The sequence below is a fragment of the Anser cygnoides genome, chromosome 3 (assembly GCF_040182565.1).
Source record: "Anser cygnoides isolate HZ-2024a breed goose chromosome 3, Taihu_goose_T2T_genome, whole genome shotgun sequence".
NCBI lineage: Eukaryota > Metazoa > Chordata > Aves > Anseriformes > Anatidae > Anser > Anser cygnoides.
In genome coordinates, this window is record NC_089875.1 from 8953253 (window position 1) to 8967701 (window position 14449).

Here is a 14449-nt window from a genome sequence, read left to right on the forward strand (position 1 = left end):
TGATTAAACAATGAAGTGCCTCTATTTATTAAATCCGGGCAGGGCTGCTATCAAGTCAGCTGTTCTTACCTTCAGGTGTCTGGATGACCAGAAGTCACAGCCTGGGGATGTTCATGGCTAGGATCCCAGGGCACATGGTTCACCTGAGCCTGGAAAACATGAATTTGGAAACAGTAAGAGGTCTTGGCATTATATATCTGGCAGCTCTGTTTGCTAGTCTGTTCTGCAGGATTTCAAAATAAAGGACAGTCTTGAAAAGATGTTTTTCCCCATTATCTCTATCTTTTTCTACATCAAACTGGTGAGATTAGTATAAAGAATTCACAGTCTCCTGGGACTTATTTCAGAGATGGATAAAGAATTAAATGAACTAGTGCCCTGGCAAGAGCACTGTTTGGTGAGGAGGTACCCAATAGCGACACACGAAGTAGGACGTTACAGGATACACGAAAAGCCCAGGGGCATTTGGTGTTTGAGATGTTCGCAGCGTGCGGCCAGGTGCCGTCTCCATGCCGCAAAGCCTGTTTGGGCTGGCTCCCAGCCTATGCTCAAAATATTAAAAAGGGCACGTTGGCTTGGAGCTGTGTTCATAAACACGTCCATCAGCTGCAACCTTTGGGGAACAGGCTCTACTGAAACCATTCACTTGCTGAAAAACAAACTGCCATTCTTTACTTTCTAAGCCTTATGCAAAACAGCTTTCCTCCACCACAGCAAGTAAAATCCACTCACTATATCTGCTGTGCGAGTGCTATTTAAAAGCCACTCACATAGTGAATTTTATAGCTCATTCATGCTCAGCTCAAGAACTGAGAACAGCCCTGTAACAACATGTGCAAATTTTCTACTGATACAGAGTTATGCTAAAAACAACTGAACTAGGAATCCATGAGGTTGGGCGTGCTTACATTTTACTTTAAAACACCTAACTGTGTGGGCAGCAAGCAAGACAAACAAGACAAAGGTCTGTAACTACTACAGCAATCTTTACTCTTTAGTGCAGAAAAATATCAGCAGGCTACAGGACCCCCAACAGCACTGACCCTCTTCTCTATGCACTGCCCACAATTTCCTCTTAGTAAGCTGTATTTTTAGCAGACCTCACAGGATTTAGTAGCTGCAAGATATTGATTGCACTAGATGCTTTTTTCCAGGAGAGCTGGTGTGAGTTCTCTGCTCTCTGCACACACAGTAACAGGAAGGCCACCTGCTGCACTCTCCCCGACACCTGCAGCCCATGGGGGACAAGGGGGCCTGGTCCCCAGGTCAGAGTTGCAGCGGGCACACAGTGGGACACAACCAGCCTCCCACAGCACCACCAACATGCCTACACCACTTACCTGAGGAAAATGGCTCCAGGAGCTCCACGTTCCCCTGTCCTTGCCCGAAGCAGCACTGCACAAGAAGGGGGTTGGAATGGCCCCACACAGGTGCCCTGGGGCTGCCCTTGCAGCACAGCTGGGGACTCAACAAGTCCCACCTGGGAGCTGCCCCGGCAGCCCCACTGTCTGTACATCAACGCATTCAGCAGCTACTTCATTTAGCATAAAAGATACGAGCGTGTCCACTTATCTCAGATTTTTGAAGAGACCTGGAGAGAAGGTGAACAAAAATCCACCACATGCAGGTAGTTTCTCAACTTAGCAAGAAATATTTCAAACAGCTCTTTCAAAGCTACACACGAGACAAGCACCTCCCGGCTTCGGTCATTAAAAGAGAGCAAACGATGGTGAGATTCTATAATTTATTACCATTGCTAAGATGAACACAGATACTTGATACCCAGTCGTATGCGGAACTGTAAAAAAATAGTTTTAATACAGTATCAAAATTTACACAAGAGTAGTGTCAAAAGACCAGTGTCCCTCAAATTAGCCCCTGCACATACGTACTGCAGGCACAAGTACATGTTTTATATTTTTTCATACATATATATATAGATATATAGGAATACAACAATTTAAGTTTAACTATGCAAACAATATGTATGGGAGAAAACAACGTATAAAGGTAACAGACAACTGCTTGGGCTGGGTTATACATATAAGAAATTATGCAAGAGTGCAATGTCTCAAAAACGGAAGGCTGGATTCTGCATTTCCAACTCAAGGAGACGAAGCAACCAGGAGTTTTGCCCGAGAAAGCAATGCTGGATCAGAGGCCTCACATCAAATGGTACCAAGTAAAAATAACAATAGAAACCAATATAACTACTGCTGCAAATTAACACACTTCTTCTGAAGACAGCAGATTTTACATCATACTCCTACACAACAAAAGATTGTACAGCAACCAAGCTACATTCCACTGCAAATAGCTCACGAACACAGCATGTTGCAAGCTCAGAGAAAAAGGATTCTGACTTGGGCTCAAATCTTAGTAACCAAGAACAAACAAGAAAACCAGGAATTGTTGCATTCCTATTTTTCTTTTAAACTTTTATTAATTATTTTGATGCTCAGCTATGGTAAAAAGTTAAGCAACAGCAGTCACAAGCCTGTTGCACATTCATACATCAAACTATCGTTGCTTTTAGATATACACAAAATACCTATCATTGCAGTTCAATACACACAACTAATATCATACACAGAGGTAAAAAATAAACTAAGCACACCTAGGGCGCCTTCTGGTCAAATCTCAGGCAATCCGAACAAGAGCTTTCTGCCTCATAATAATGAAAGACATGCTCCGAGTATAATAAAACCTTTTGCTTTCAAAGAATGCTACAGTAGCAAGAAAAGCTTTATTATAATGCAGTGCAATCTTTTAGATTTTTATAGAGTCTTGTTAAATAAACCAGCGTGTTTGTAAATTAAACAGTAGAAATTAGCATCCTAGCAATTGGAGAACACTTTCTGAAAAAAACTCCGATGGAAATTCTGATCTGAGACCTATAATAGTGATACCTAAGTATTCTGTTTGTTAAAGGGCTGTGAACATCAGACATCACATTTTGTATCAAAGTAAATTGAAAAGAAAGCTATCTTCACTTTCATTTAGAAAGAAATTGTGTTTCACTACAAGTACTGTAGTTATGCTACACTACTGGCTGGTTAGGAGACAGTATGGTCTTTTAGCACCTCCAAAGGCAGGTAGTCTACCAAAGGAAAAAAAAAAAAAAAAAAGAACCAGCTGTAAATCGTCTAAGCCTAAGCACCATTAGCTGATACTTTAGATACTTTACAGACTGAAGTGTGAGTTGCTGAGAAGTGACTTTGTCAAAACTGCGGGGACCAAAGGCACAGTTTATCAATGTCTCTCCAGTCTGGTGGAAAACTTCTGTTAAATCTAGTGGAAAATTTGTTCAGACTTACCAGAGTTTCACTGTAACTAACCAAAATAATAACTTATTTAACTCCTGCAGAATCCCAATTATCGTTTAGTTAGGAATGGAAATACCTCAGTGCTTCTAAATGTGGCGCGTTGCAATGACGAGGCAGCAGTTCACTAGCCAGTACACTGAAACAGCAGTACCGGGGGACACTGCAAACCTAGCTCCTCCAAAGACCTCTGTGCAGCATCTCCACTAGCTCCCAGCGAAGTCTCGTGCAGTGCATGGAGCCACCCCGTCGCCAGCTGGGACAGCGCTGGGGACACAGTCAGGTCTTTGTCTCTTGCCAGCAGATCAAACTCTTTCTCTTCAGAGTGAGGATGTGCTTGGGGCCTGTTACATAGGTCCTTTATACTGATTTCCTGACAAATGTTGTCTAATTCCAGGGCACGACCCTGCAGCATCTCCAAGTTTCCTCCACACAACCTAAAGGAAGGGACAGAAAGAGAGCCTGTTACCACCAGGTAAGGCACACAGCGTTGATCCAGATATGCATGCGGAGGTGCCCCACGCTCGTTGCGCACACCATGCAGCACAGGTAGGGACAGAGGGGAGGGACACAGACCAGGAAAAGTGTTTCTCGAGAGATACGACATTCTTTCTGAACACGGAAAGCACATGCCTCTAAAAATGGTTAGAAATGGAGACGAATGAAGTAGCACGTGCATCACCAATGTATTTTATGCTTCAGACACAAGACTGAGGGCATTTACAGGCCTCAACTGAAACTTGGTTCCACATTTCCCAAGCCACAACTCTTGTAGAACACAATTCAGAAGCACAAAACTCAGTCCAGAGGAGTCTAAACATTTCTAGTTCAATAAGCACAGAGAAGTTCTGCTCATTACAAAGGATTTACTTGTTCTCTTAAAATCAAGCAAGGCTTTAAAAGTGTCTGTTTTCACTTGTTCTTCCTCGAGCTCAGAGGAATTGTGCATGTGGTCACTGTCCCCTACATGCTTGTGTGTTTTGTTGAATGAGAATGAGATCTCCCACTTGGTAAAAGTTATGCACCTTTTTCTTAGCGGGGACTAAGAAAGATTAGTTAGAAAGATTTCCTTCCTCTTACATCTGCTCCCATTCATGACTGCGTAACACCCACTTTACAATTATGGAATTAAAAACGCAGAGAAATCGTATCAAAAAGCAATTCTGGAACGTGTTTTATAATGACTTAAAAAGAGATGTACCAGTTAGAAGCAGGAGGATGAGCAGCTCGTGTTGTATCAGCAGGCACCTCCTCCAGGGCCACCAGGAGCAGAGAGGTGACCACCACCATACTGCGCAGTGCGATTTAACATTCTCTCTGTTTAATAATCATCATCAACTAGCAACCAACTAAAGTAGAACTACTACTAAACCACTCAGTCTCTGGAGCAACACTACAACATCTTGAGAAAAGCAAAAACTGATTTCCATTGTCATTATTAATTATGTGTATTTTAACAGTGCCTAAAGCCAAGGAGTGAAACACAATCTGTGTTCCCTGGCACTGAACAAACACAAAGCAGCTGGATCCTGGGAAGCTGACACCCTGAAAAGACACAAGCCCCAGTTCCTAGAGCTGACAAGCGAAGGCAGAACCACCCCAAGGTCCTACTGTTATTCTGTGCAAGAGATGGGAAAGTAACCCCTTTGTGGCTGGATTTGATGAGACAGAAGTTTCTTTCTGACATTTGGTCACCGACATTCCTGGCTTCTAACCAAAAGGTAAGGCCACTTGAATGCCTTTGTGAGAAGGCACGTTGTGCAGATACGCCTTTCAACAATTTTCCTGGTCAGTAAACATTAGCCAATATTTACCAAGCAGCTCATGCTGACACAAAAATAAACTAAAAGGTGACACTTCTCAAAGTTCTTTATTTCCAGCTGAACAAGTGACCCCTGACTGCTAGGAAGGGACAAAGGCATACAAGACAGCCCTGAAAAACTGGTATCTTAAGCAGAACTGACAAGGTGGGGTCAAAGGAAACATTCATGCCATTTTTATGAGTAGGAAACAGAAATCGTTATCAACAACCACTTGTGCTCTGTGCAAGAGACCTGGGTCTCGAAGGCATCACAGTAATTTTATTTGCCTCCTTTTCAGAAACACAGGGTGATATAAGCTAAATTTCTGCAGATTTATCATCAAACTCTCCTTCTGTGCTAGCAAATGTACAGTTCTTTGCATAGGCATGATAGCTGGACATATTGCTGCCACCTGCACACACGTTTGTTTGGCCTCTGCGTTGCACATGCATTTTGGATTTGCACATAAGCTTGCTTTCTTCTCAGCTCACTAGTTCAACACTGACTTGTCACATGCAGCACTAATGAAATTACTTTGTGCTTGCAAGCACTCAAGAGAAAATGTAATGCCTGAGCATTCCTGAATGTGTTTTAAATACTTATGACAGAATATAAAGTTCAGTACCAAAGACTTCACTCAATATTTTAGCAGAAGCCTTTCCTGAATAAAGGACAGCTATGACATTCTCCATAGCGTCATGGTGATTCATTTCTGGCTTCCTTCCAACACACCAAAGTGAAAGGATGGAGAAATCTCCCTGGAAGGCAGGTGGAAACCTGCACCCTAACTGCAGACAGGAGCAGCTACGTTACCTGCGGGCAGTGGCAGCATTTGAGGGCCGCAGTACTTCATGTGCCGCATTAAATACTTGTGCAGATCTCTGGGCTCCCTGACTCCTCTGCCCAGCTACTGCACAAGCCCCACACAGCATATCCCATCTTCCCTTCGGCTCCCGGTCCCAGTGAGCCTTCTGCAGCCCTATGAACAAAACTTACCAGTCGCCTGAGGAAAATCACGAAGAACTCCTCTCCATACTTAATCCTGGCGTTCCTGTGCTGTGAAAGTACCTCCACACTCACTAACACATGATAAACTACCTCTAAGCCTGCTGCTATATACTGCTACGTTCTCCTAAGACACTACAAGTGTATAAATACAAAGCAAAAACATTCTCAAATAAGCCGTGATGAGGCGGTGGAAGTACCATATGCACACCCTGAGGAGAAAATTCCCACAGCCATTATCTTGATAAAACGTTCATAAAGAACCATACAACATGAGTTATGCATCCAAATTGCATTTGGTACCCATCAAGACTATGCACCAAAATTATGGAGCCCCAAATCAAACTTGTCATCATTCCACTGTTTTCACAGGCAAAGCGATGCTGTGGCAAATGTTTCATGCAAACAAAAACCCGCAGCACATGAAGCTGGAGCAAAACAGTGAGCTACAAACTGGAAGAAACTGTAATGAGAATGCAAAAGAGAAAAACATTATAATTAGTTCATCACAAATCCACTGTTCTTTTAACAGAGACTAGATGAATATAAGAAAAAGTAAAACCAGGGAGGAAATAACCAACTATTTTAAAAGTCTAATAATATACCCATAGTCAAATCGGACATAGATTGACAAGTTGGAAGAAAAGGCAGTGTTTCAATGCCAGCGGCAGAGCCTTGGATGGCTGGGGAACAAAGGGACAAGGCAGAAGGACAAGTATATATTTGGGATTTACAAAAATGAATTGATAATGTCAAGTTTAGCATACTAGCATTTTAGAAGTGGCTTTACTTATATCCTGAGTACTTTTATAGACTATTAAATATGTATTAGTTAGAAAATGCTTTTTACCCATAAATTGCAAAGAAATAGCATAGGCAACAGATATGTGCCTTTAAACGCATGGGGAAACTGAGGCTGCCAGACTTCATATTTGTCAAATTTCATTCTTCTGAAGGATAAATTCACGTCAGCTGACTCATACAGTAATTTATCCCTAATACATTACCACACATAGAATTTTCTAATCAATACAGACCAACGTGTTAAAATCATTGTGTTCCTATTAAAACAGTAATTGCGTTACTAGAACAGTAATTGACTTGATTTCCATATGAAAACTTCAAGGGCTTGCTGTCAGCATTTGAATTAAATTACTTTGTATCTTCAGGTATTTCCGGGCTCAATATAGAATACAAAATTAGACACCTTAAACTTACAACGCACACTTCTCCAGCCACATTTTTCTGTCTCATGGAGGTAGTGAGAAGTGTCTTTACCAGCCTGCTGATTTATGTTTTCCTGAGCTTCCGAGACAAGGGTATGTTTTAAAAAAGAAAAAAGACATTGTACCAATTTGTTTCTCAGCCACAAATAAGAGCAGTAGTATATTTAAGCTTTCACAGGTCCTTCCTGAGTACGGACATGCACATTTAACTGTCCAATTGCATTTAAAGATAATTAGACTGATTACAGTACTCTGCATTTCAGGGCAGGAGAGATCATTAGATCTTCTTGCCTGACCTCCTGGACATCACAGAACACTCACTTTTCTGCAGCAACTCCTACACTTAGCCTCAGACCTTGCCTCTGATTAAACCACACCTCCCTTTAATTTGTAGATGGCACAGTGGAGCTTGCAGTAGGCTACACTGAACGCAGGACAGGAAAACCTGATGCAAGGTTTGCAGCTAAGCCTTTGCCCTTGGTTATTCCGGCGGTCAGATAGGACGTCTGGCATCACTCCATAAACACAGACCCTGGTCCGCAAAGAACACAGAATACAACACGCACATCCCCACACACAAGCGTGCACTTTGGTCGTGCACAACTCGTAAAGAGAGAGAAACATACCCTGCCATACCAAACAGCTGCTTATCCATCCCTGGCGGTATCACTGGCACACAGGGAACAATCCCACAGCCACCGGCAGGGTGGGAAGGTCGCCAAGTCGCAGACCTGGTGCAAGACTCAGGGCAATTTCTTCTTTCAAGCACTCTGTGATGGATCAGGTCACAGAAGAGCCTCTACCAGCCTGGCTGTTCAGTTCTTTGCGCTCTTTCACCCTTGCTTCCAGCAATGAGAGATTTACATGCAAGTTTTTTTTCTTTTAAGATTTTACCTTTCTTGCTGCGCGTAAGGAGACTGCACTAACACTGAAGTTTTGTAACAAAGACCATCTTCCTCCTCCCGCCCCCCCCCCTTTTTTTTTTTCCCAAGAATCTAACCAGCGACATTTGTAAAGAAAACTCAGCTCCTGATTTGGGCTTGTTCTTCCCCATGCATCTCATTCAGTTACTTGAAGCAAGTGGCAGCTCTGCATTCCCCAGAAAGGCAGGATCCAGCCCCCGTGCCTCACTGGGAAACAGCGGGATCTCCTTGCTGGCTGAGGACAGGCAGGTCGGGCAGTCTGTTTAGCTGACAGCTCACTTTCCATTTCAAATATAACAGTAGTATCATTTATATCTATTTCTGCCTGCTGAAATACCTCCTAGCAAACTAAAAGCTGAGATTTCACATCATATTGAACTAAATTCCATGTACTTCTTATCAATCCATTTCAGCAAGCAAGGTATCAGCCATTGTTCAAATATTTCACTTCCACTAACCAGCTATTACAGGCTGTCAAGAGCATGTTGTTAAATGTTCCCTTCAGCAAAGTGCCTTTGCCAATGGGAATTTTAAGAGAACTACAAAAGGCTTTTCCCAACAGATATATGTGCTCTCTTGGCAAAATTACTTGGCATGGCTTTTTTTTTCTAGGCAACAGCAGGTGAAATACATGGGAGGTGCAGGCAGGACGCTGAGCACTGCTCAGCAGCAGGGAGCTGGGTCGCACCTCTCCTGGCTGGGGCAAGGCCAGCGCTGCTCCCCCTGCTCAGATGCTGGATTAACAGAGGTGAGGAGGCTGCAGTGAAGCCCTGCACCCTGGTTTTATGTTAGAGGAAAGGATCTGATTGCTGTAATTTGTGCACAGGGCACCTACATAAACCTATTTCCACAGGCTTCATGGAAAAGGCAATATCACCCACCTACCCGAAGATAATCACCATCCACACCAGTGGATGTCCAGGTGAGTCAGCAGTACTACTGAGCTCTTCTGTGCATCTCCAAGAAGCTCCAAAAAAAGAGCGAATTTCTACAGATGCCCCTTCCAGTTCTTCCCTGATGGAGTGCAAACCTCTGTTCTCCTAGTAAGCAGCATGTCCCTACGATGTCTGTGCAAGTGGGAAATAACACCCACTTAACCAAATGAATATTAAAGTTTAGCAAATGATGATTACACAGGTGAGAAGACTTGTGAGAAGCACCAGAAAACAATCATGTCAGAGCCCTGCTCAGGCTGCCAGGGGTTTGGATCCCTCCCCAGAGGAGCCTGGGCACAGCTGATGCACATGCACTGGGCTGTGAACTCAGCCTGGTAGTGATTGCCATCACCTGCTAAACCACTGCATCTCAGAACAGCTTTTTTAGTGTCATTAATTGCAGCAGTCACGTTTCACATAGGTAAGAACTTGTGAATTTGCCCCTCTGAGTGTCTGCATTAATTGCTGTTTAACAAAACAACATAGGTCTGGGCAATCCAGCCCTGACTTCAGAGTAATCCCAGCTGCTCTCACAGAAATTTCAACAGAGACCTCAGGATCACAATGCATGGTCTTCAGCCCAAAGCTCTGCTATTGTTATGAATATACCATGCATGCTGGCTTCATCTCTGCATTAAAGGTTTTCTCTGTATGGGTTACAGCAATCCATAGTACTTCACTGGAGAACAAATACGCATCCTAGACGAAGTAAAAGACTTGCTTATTCAGAAAAACACCACTTTCATCTTCAAACAAAGTCAGTGCACGTAATTCGGAGAGAAGCTACTGCTGGCATCGCCCCCGTGGTGACGGCCTGCCCCCTGCCCCGAGGAACACACAGCCCACAGATGCAATGAGTGACAAACAGAAAAAACAATCCCACTTATGACAGCAACATCCCAGTGGTGTCCACAGGAATGTTGCCAGGACAGTACGACACAAGTTGAGTAACAGACACGACGTTTTGCATGGACTGTACCGGAGAGGCGTTACCTTCAGAGCATTTACCACTGATTCAGACTGCTGAGAGGCTGAGCCATGTCCACTGATGCTAGCTGGCTCGTTTGCTGAGCAGTAACTCCCCTCCGCCCCTCCTGGCATCTTAATGGGATCCTTCGCAAAAGATTAAAGACTATTTAATAAAGAAAAGGGTTGGTAACTAATTAAAACATGTCTTTTTTTTTTTTTTTATAATGCTGAGAAGCACTGAAGGCATGTTTTACTCCCAAGTCACCCTCTTTCTGTGCCACAGTAACCAACATCCACGAGAGGCAGCTCAAGCACTACTGTTGAGCATCTCTCAAACACTCTGGCCCTCAAGGGCATCTATCTGGAAAATTAGGGCATAGCAATAAAATTTTGGTATGCTTCCTCACAGAAGTACTGTGAGGTTCAGAGAGATGATTTTGACTCCAGAGAAAGGTTTTTGAGAATGTTTAACTTCATCCCAATAATTTTGGAGGTCGTTATTTCAACGAAAGTCACAGAACCTTTTTAAACAGTGCTGCAGAGTTTGCAATACGAGCACAGCTGCAGCTGAGCAGGGAAGGAGCCGGGAGCAGGCAACACTCCTTCCCCAGCTCTGGCTGCCCTGGGCAGTGTTCCCCCCTCACCTGGGCTGGAGTTTTGTACCAAGCTCCGACAACCCGAAAGGCTTTTTCTTCCCAGTGACCACTTGGGAGGGTTCTGCAGGACACTGCCACATAAACACAAGGTGCCTAAACCCTTGCAGCTCAGTCACCTCATGCTTCACAGGATGTAAGGCATTTCCTGGAGTGACTGCAGTGCCAGGGTAACCCGAGCGAGCTGCCTGCTCCGGTGGATGCTAAAAACAGCCTGACTGAGCTCCGACAGCACTGTGAGACCTGAACCCACACAGATGCTTCCAAGGTGCTTGCAGCCTGACCTGCTCTTCTGAGGGCATCCTTCACTGTCACTCTCCATGCAGAATTGTGTTTATAAAATGAGAAAGGTAAAGGATAAGAAAACAAACATTTCAAAGCGAGAGAGGAAACTTTCCTTTCTTATGGAATCAAACACCGCAGGAAACATTAAAAAATAATGTAGCAGTAATTCCTGCAGGAACATGTGAGAAATGCATTTCTGAAAGAAACTAATGACAGTGGAAAGAGCCTCTAATCAGAATCAGTGACCCCATGCGCACTCACTTGCCCTGCTGAGCAGCGCACAGCACGTCACACTCTTTTTGGGGGTGTCTAGAATCTAAACAATAGGAAGGATGAAGGCGGATGGGGGAGAAAAAGGGAACAGAGATGGCATGAGGCTGAATTTCACAGATCCCGTCTCCCCTGTCCAAAACAACTATGTGAGCCGTGCAGGACTTCATCAGGACCCATACTTTGTAAGCAGCTCGGTGCTGCTGGCAGCATGACACCGGGCACATCGCAGCTGCTGAGTGCGGTAGGCTCGACCCCAGCATTGGTCTGCACCCAGACTGCAGGGCTGAACCTCACCTGTTCAAAAATCCTAAAAGCAATCCAAAACATAGAATGCTACATATGCTAAGCCCAAGGAAAAGATATCTTGAGTACGAAACCCCCCTTGGTACACGAACTTGTCTTGCGGTGCCTCCCTCCCGGCAAGCAGTGGCTGCAGCATGACCCTGCGGTCTCAGCCCGGGCTGAGCAGCCCGGCACACTGGGCAGCGTGCAGTGCATCGTCCCGCAGTTCTCCACGTCAGCGGCTGTTACCAATTTGCTGTGATCTCCGGAGGGAGAATTAGGACTCTTCTTTGGGAAGGATTTATAGATCTGTTGGTGACTTGGCAGGCTTAATGCTATACTTTGGGAAAGGAAATGAAAGAGGAAAGAAAAGGGGTAATAAAGCAGATTGGAGCAATTCTGGTTTAGGAGAATTTCCCTCAGTCAGCTTTGGGGTTTTCTTAATGAGTCAAAGCATTCTGATTTTTTTTTTTTTTTTTTACTGACTCCAGGGCCAGCAAAGATTTCGTGCAATTTTGAATTGTAAAATACAAATATTGCTATCAAGACGCTGGGAAAATTAGTGCAGATTGTGTATCTAAAGCAACTTGAACTTGAGAAAATCTAAAAATCCTGTGACTTGTGCTGCTGTCAAGAGCTCAGGACCTCCTCCAGGCACGTCTCCTCCACAGCCACTTCTGTGCCACAGGCAGCAAACTTCTGTCTCCCTTCATGAGGATGGGGAACTTGTTGTGCACACACTGCTTTAAGCAGACAGCTTTCTCAACACATTGGTAGGAGACTGAAAGTTAGCACTTGCCCTCTGGATTACATGCTTCTGTCCTTGATAAGAGACGTAAGCTTTTCTTAAGAAGTAAGGCCAGTTTTGCAGCACTGAAGCCCCATCCTGCAGCTCAGGGACTTCTCATCCCAGGTGAGGCCACCCCACAAGGGCAGCAGAGCTTCTGCCTTCTTTGGAGGAAGCTTGTTCCATCGGGATGTGGCACCAGTGTGAGCATGGGTCTGCTGTTCCTCCCGAGGTCCCTTGAGTCCACAGACATTTCAGCACTGCTGGCTGCATTATGAGTTTCTGAGGCAGTGAAGCAAAACAAGAGGAAGAGGCACTTTGCCAATGTGGTGATGTCTGAAAACAAGATGCCTTAGGAGACTAAAGAGTGTGCTTTTCAGACCTATCCATCACAGGTGCTGCTTGCCAGCGGGGAGTATGGCAGCGCTTATCCTTCCAGCAAAACTTGACCTGAGTTTCCCTTCTCCACCACTGCCTGACCCAGATCACATCTGGACCCTGAGCAGGACCTTGAGGACAGGAGCAGAAACCTGTTCCCTTCCTCCTTTTCTCTGACCCCACACAGCACTTGCACTCAGCCACTCAAAGTAGGCATCCCATGTGCCCACACGTTTTGGACAGATCTCTTCATTCATTATCAAGAAGTGAAGCTGTGGAAGTGGGACCGAATCAGCCAGAAAGGATCAAGTCATGGCTCCATTGACTTTAAACAACTTGAATCATTCTGAATAAACAAGGCTACACAAGGTCAACATCAACGAATTGACTTTTTTGCTCACCCTACACTGCCAGCCTTCCCTACTCCCCCTGCCTGGTCCTTCTGCCCAGGCTACAGGAGGGTTTGTACACTCCTTCCTCTAAGTCTAACGTGTCCTGTGTGCAGATTATAGGGCTGCAGAAAGCATTGCCCAAAGCAGGTAAAAACCACATAATATCCTCTGTACATTTTGCCACAGAGAAGTGCAATCACTGAACATGCACATCCATTTTCTGTTGTAAGTAGATCTACGAAACATCAAATGCCACTATGCAACTCTTTAGTGAATAGAAAGCACAGGAAATCTGACTCAACCCCATAACACCACATTACAAAAAAATCAGATGAATGGAAATTTAGCATCTCCTCGCACTGACTGCTAAGGACGCTCAGGCCATGCTCCCATAGCGCCAGAGGCAAACCCTGCACTGTGCCCTGGTCATGGGCAGAATAAAGACCCCTGTGTAGAACAGGATACTCTTTGATGGAGGGAACTAACCATGAGCCTTTCTTCTCGAGCCAGTTGAGAACACCATATTTTCAGTCCATGCTGTTGATACAGACAGTCACGAACCAACACTGCTGTAAGCACGAAGAGTGGCTCGAGGGAGGGGCAGCTCATCTGCCAGCCCTGACAGAGGGGAAGAAGGAAGCGCGCCGCTTGCTGCCTGACTTGCCACCTCTCCACGGCACGCAGGGATAGACAAAGAGAGAAAAAACAGTCCACATCTGCCCCAAGGACACATGCAGTCACCTCATGAAGCCTGGAGAAGACACAGCTCCCCTATCCACTGAGCACTGCTCCATTCCTGCACCAAAGGAGACCTCAGCAAACACACGCCACCTCGTCCTCCACCAGCCTTTTATCCCAGACGCAAGTGGTTTCCTGGGGAAGTATATCCTTCCTGCTGCGTAACTGCCAGGCCGCTTCAATCACTACCTGATTTTCGAAGCTTTTTTCCAATTTCCCCAGCCCTCAATTTCCCTATTAGCTTGCAAAAAAAAAGAAAAAAGAAAAAGGAAAAACAAAACCCACAAGCTGCATTTGTTAGCTCGTTTCAAACAGGTAGGAGAAAGGGAAAACAAAAGTGATAAACTGCAGCATGGTGCTCTGCTGAAGGACTAACACACCAAACAAATCAGCAACGGTTTTTCTAGGGAACAATCCTGTCAATTACAATACCCAGCTTTAAAATGCTGTCGCTATTCGTGGTAAGTCCTGTTCTCAG

At 44.7% G+C, this 14449-nt stretch overlaps 1 protein-coding gene and 1 long non-coding RNA gene across 16 annotated transcripts in view; both read right to left on the bottom strand.

The window, feature by feature from the left end:
• The window catches only part of LOC106042290 (uncharacterized), a 97922-nt gene extending 94470 nt beyond the window's left edge, over positions 1–3452 (bottom strand). For all 4 annotated transcript variants that reach the window (XR_010830857.1, XR_010830858.1, XR_010830856.1 and 1 more), the window contains exons 1-2: positions 1341–3452; positions 70–149 (exon numbers count right to left, since the gene is read on the bottom strand). This is a non-coding gene — a long non-coding RNA (uncharacterized lncRNA). The remainder of the gene's footprint in view (positions 1–69; positions 150–1340) is intronic.
• A 4-nt stretch (positions 3453–3456) lies between these two features.
• The window catches only part of CCDC85A (coiled-coil domain containing 85A), a 211361-nt gene continuing 200368 nt past the window's right edge, over positions 3457–14449 (bottom strand). For 10 of the 12 annotated variants that reach the window (XM_066995436.1, XM_066995434.1, XM_066995435.1 and 7 more), the window contains 2 exons: positions 10208–10327; positions 3457–3760 (listed from right to left, as the gene is read on the bottom strand). In XM_066995436.1, the coding sequence (XP_066851537.1) occupies positions 3671–3760; positions 10208–10327 (210 nt within the window). In that variant the 3' untranslated portion in view covers positions 3457–3670. The remainder of the gene's footprint in view (positions 3761–10207; positions 10328–14449) is intronic. The other 2 variants (XM_066995433.1, XM_048060851.2) reach the window with 1 other exon arrangement.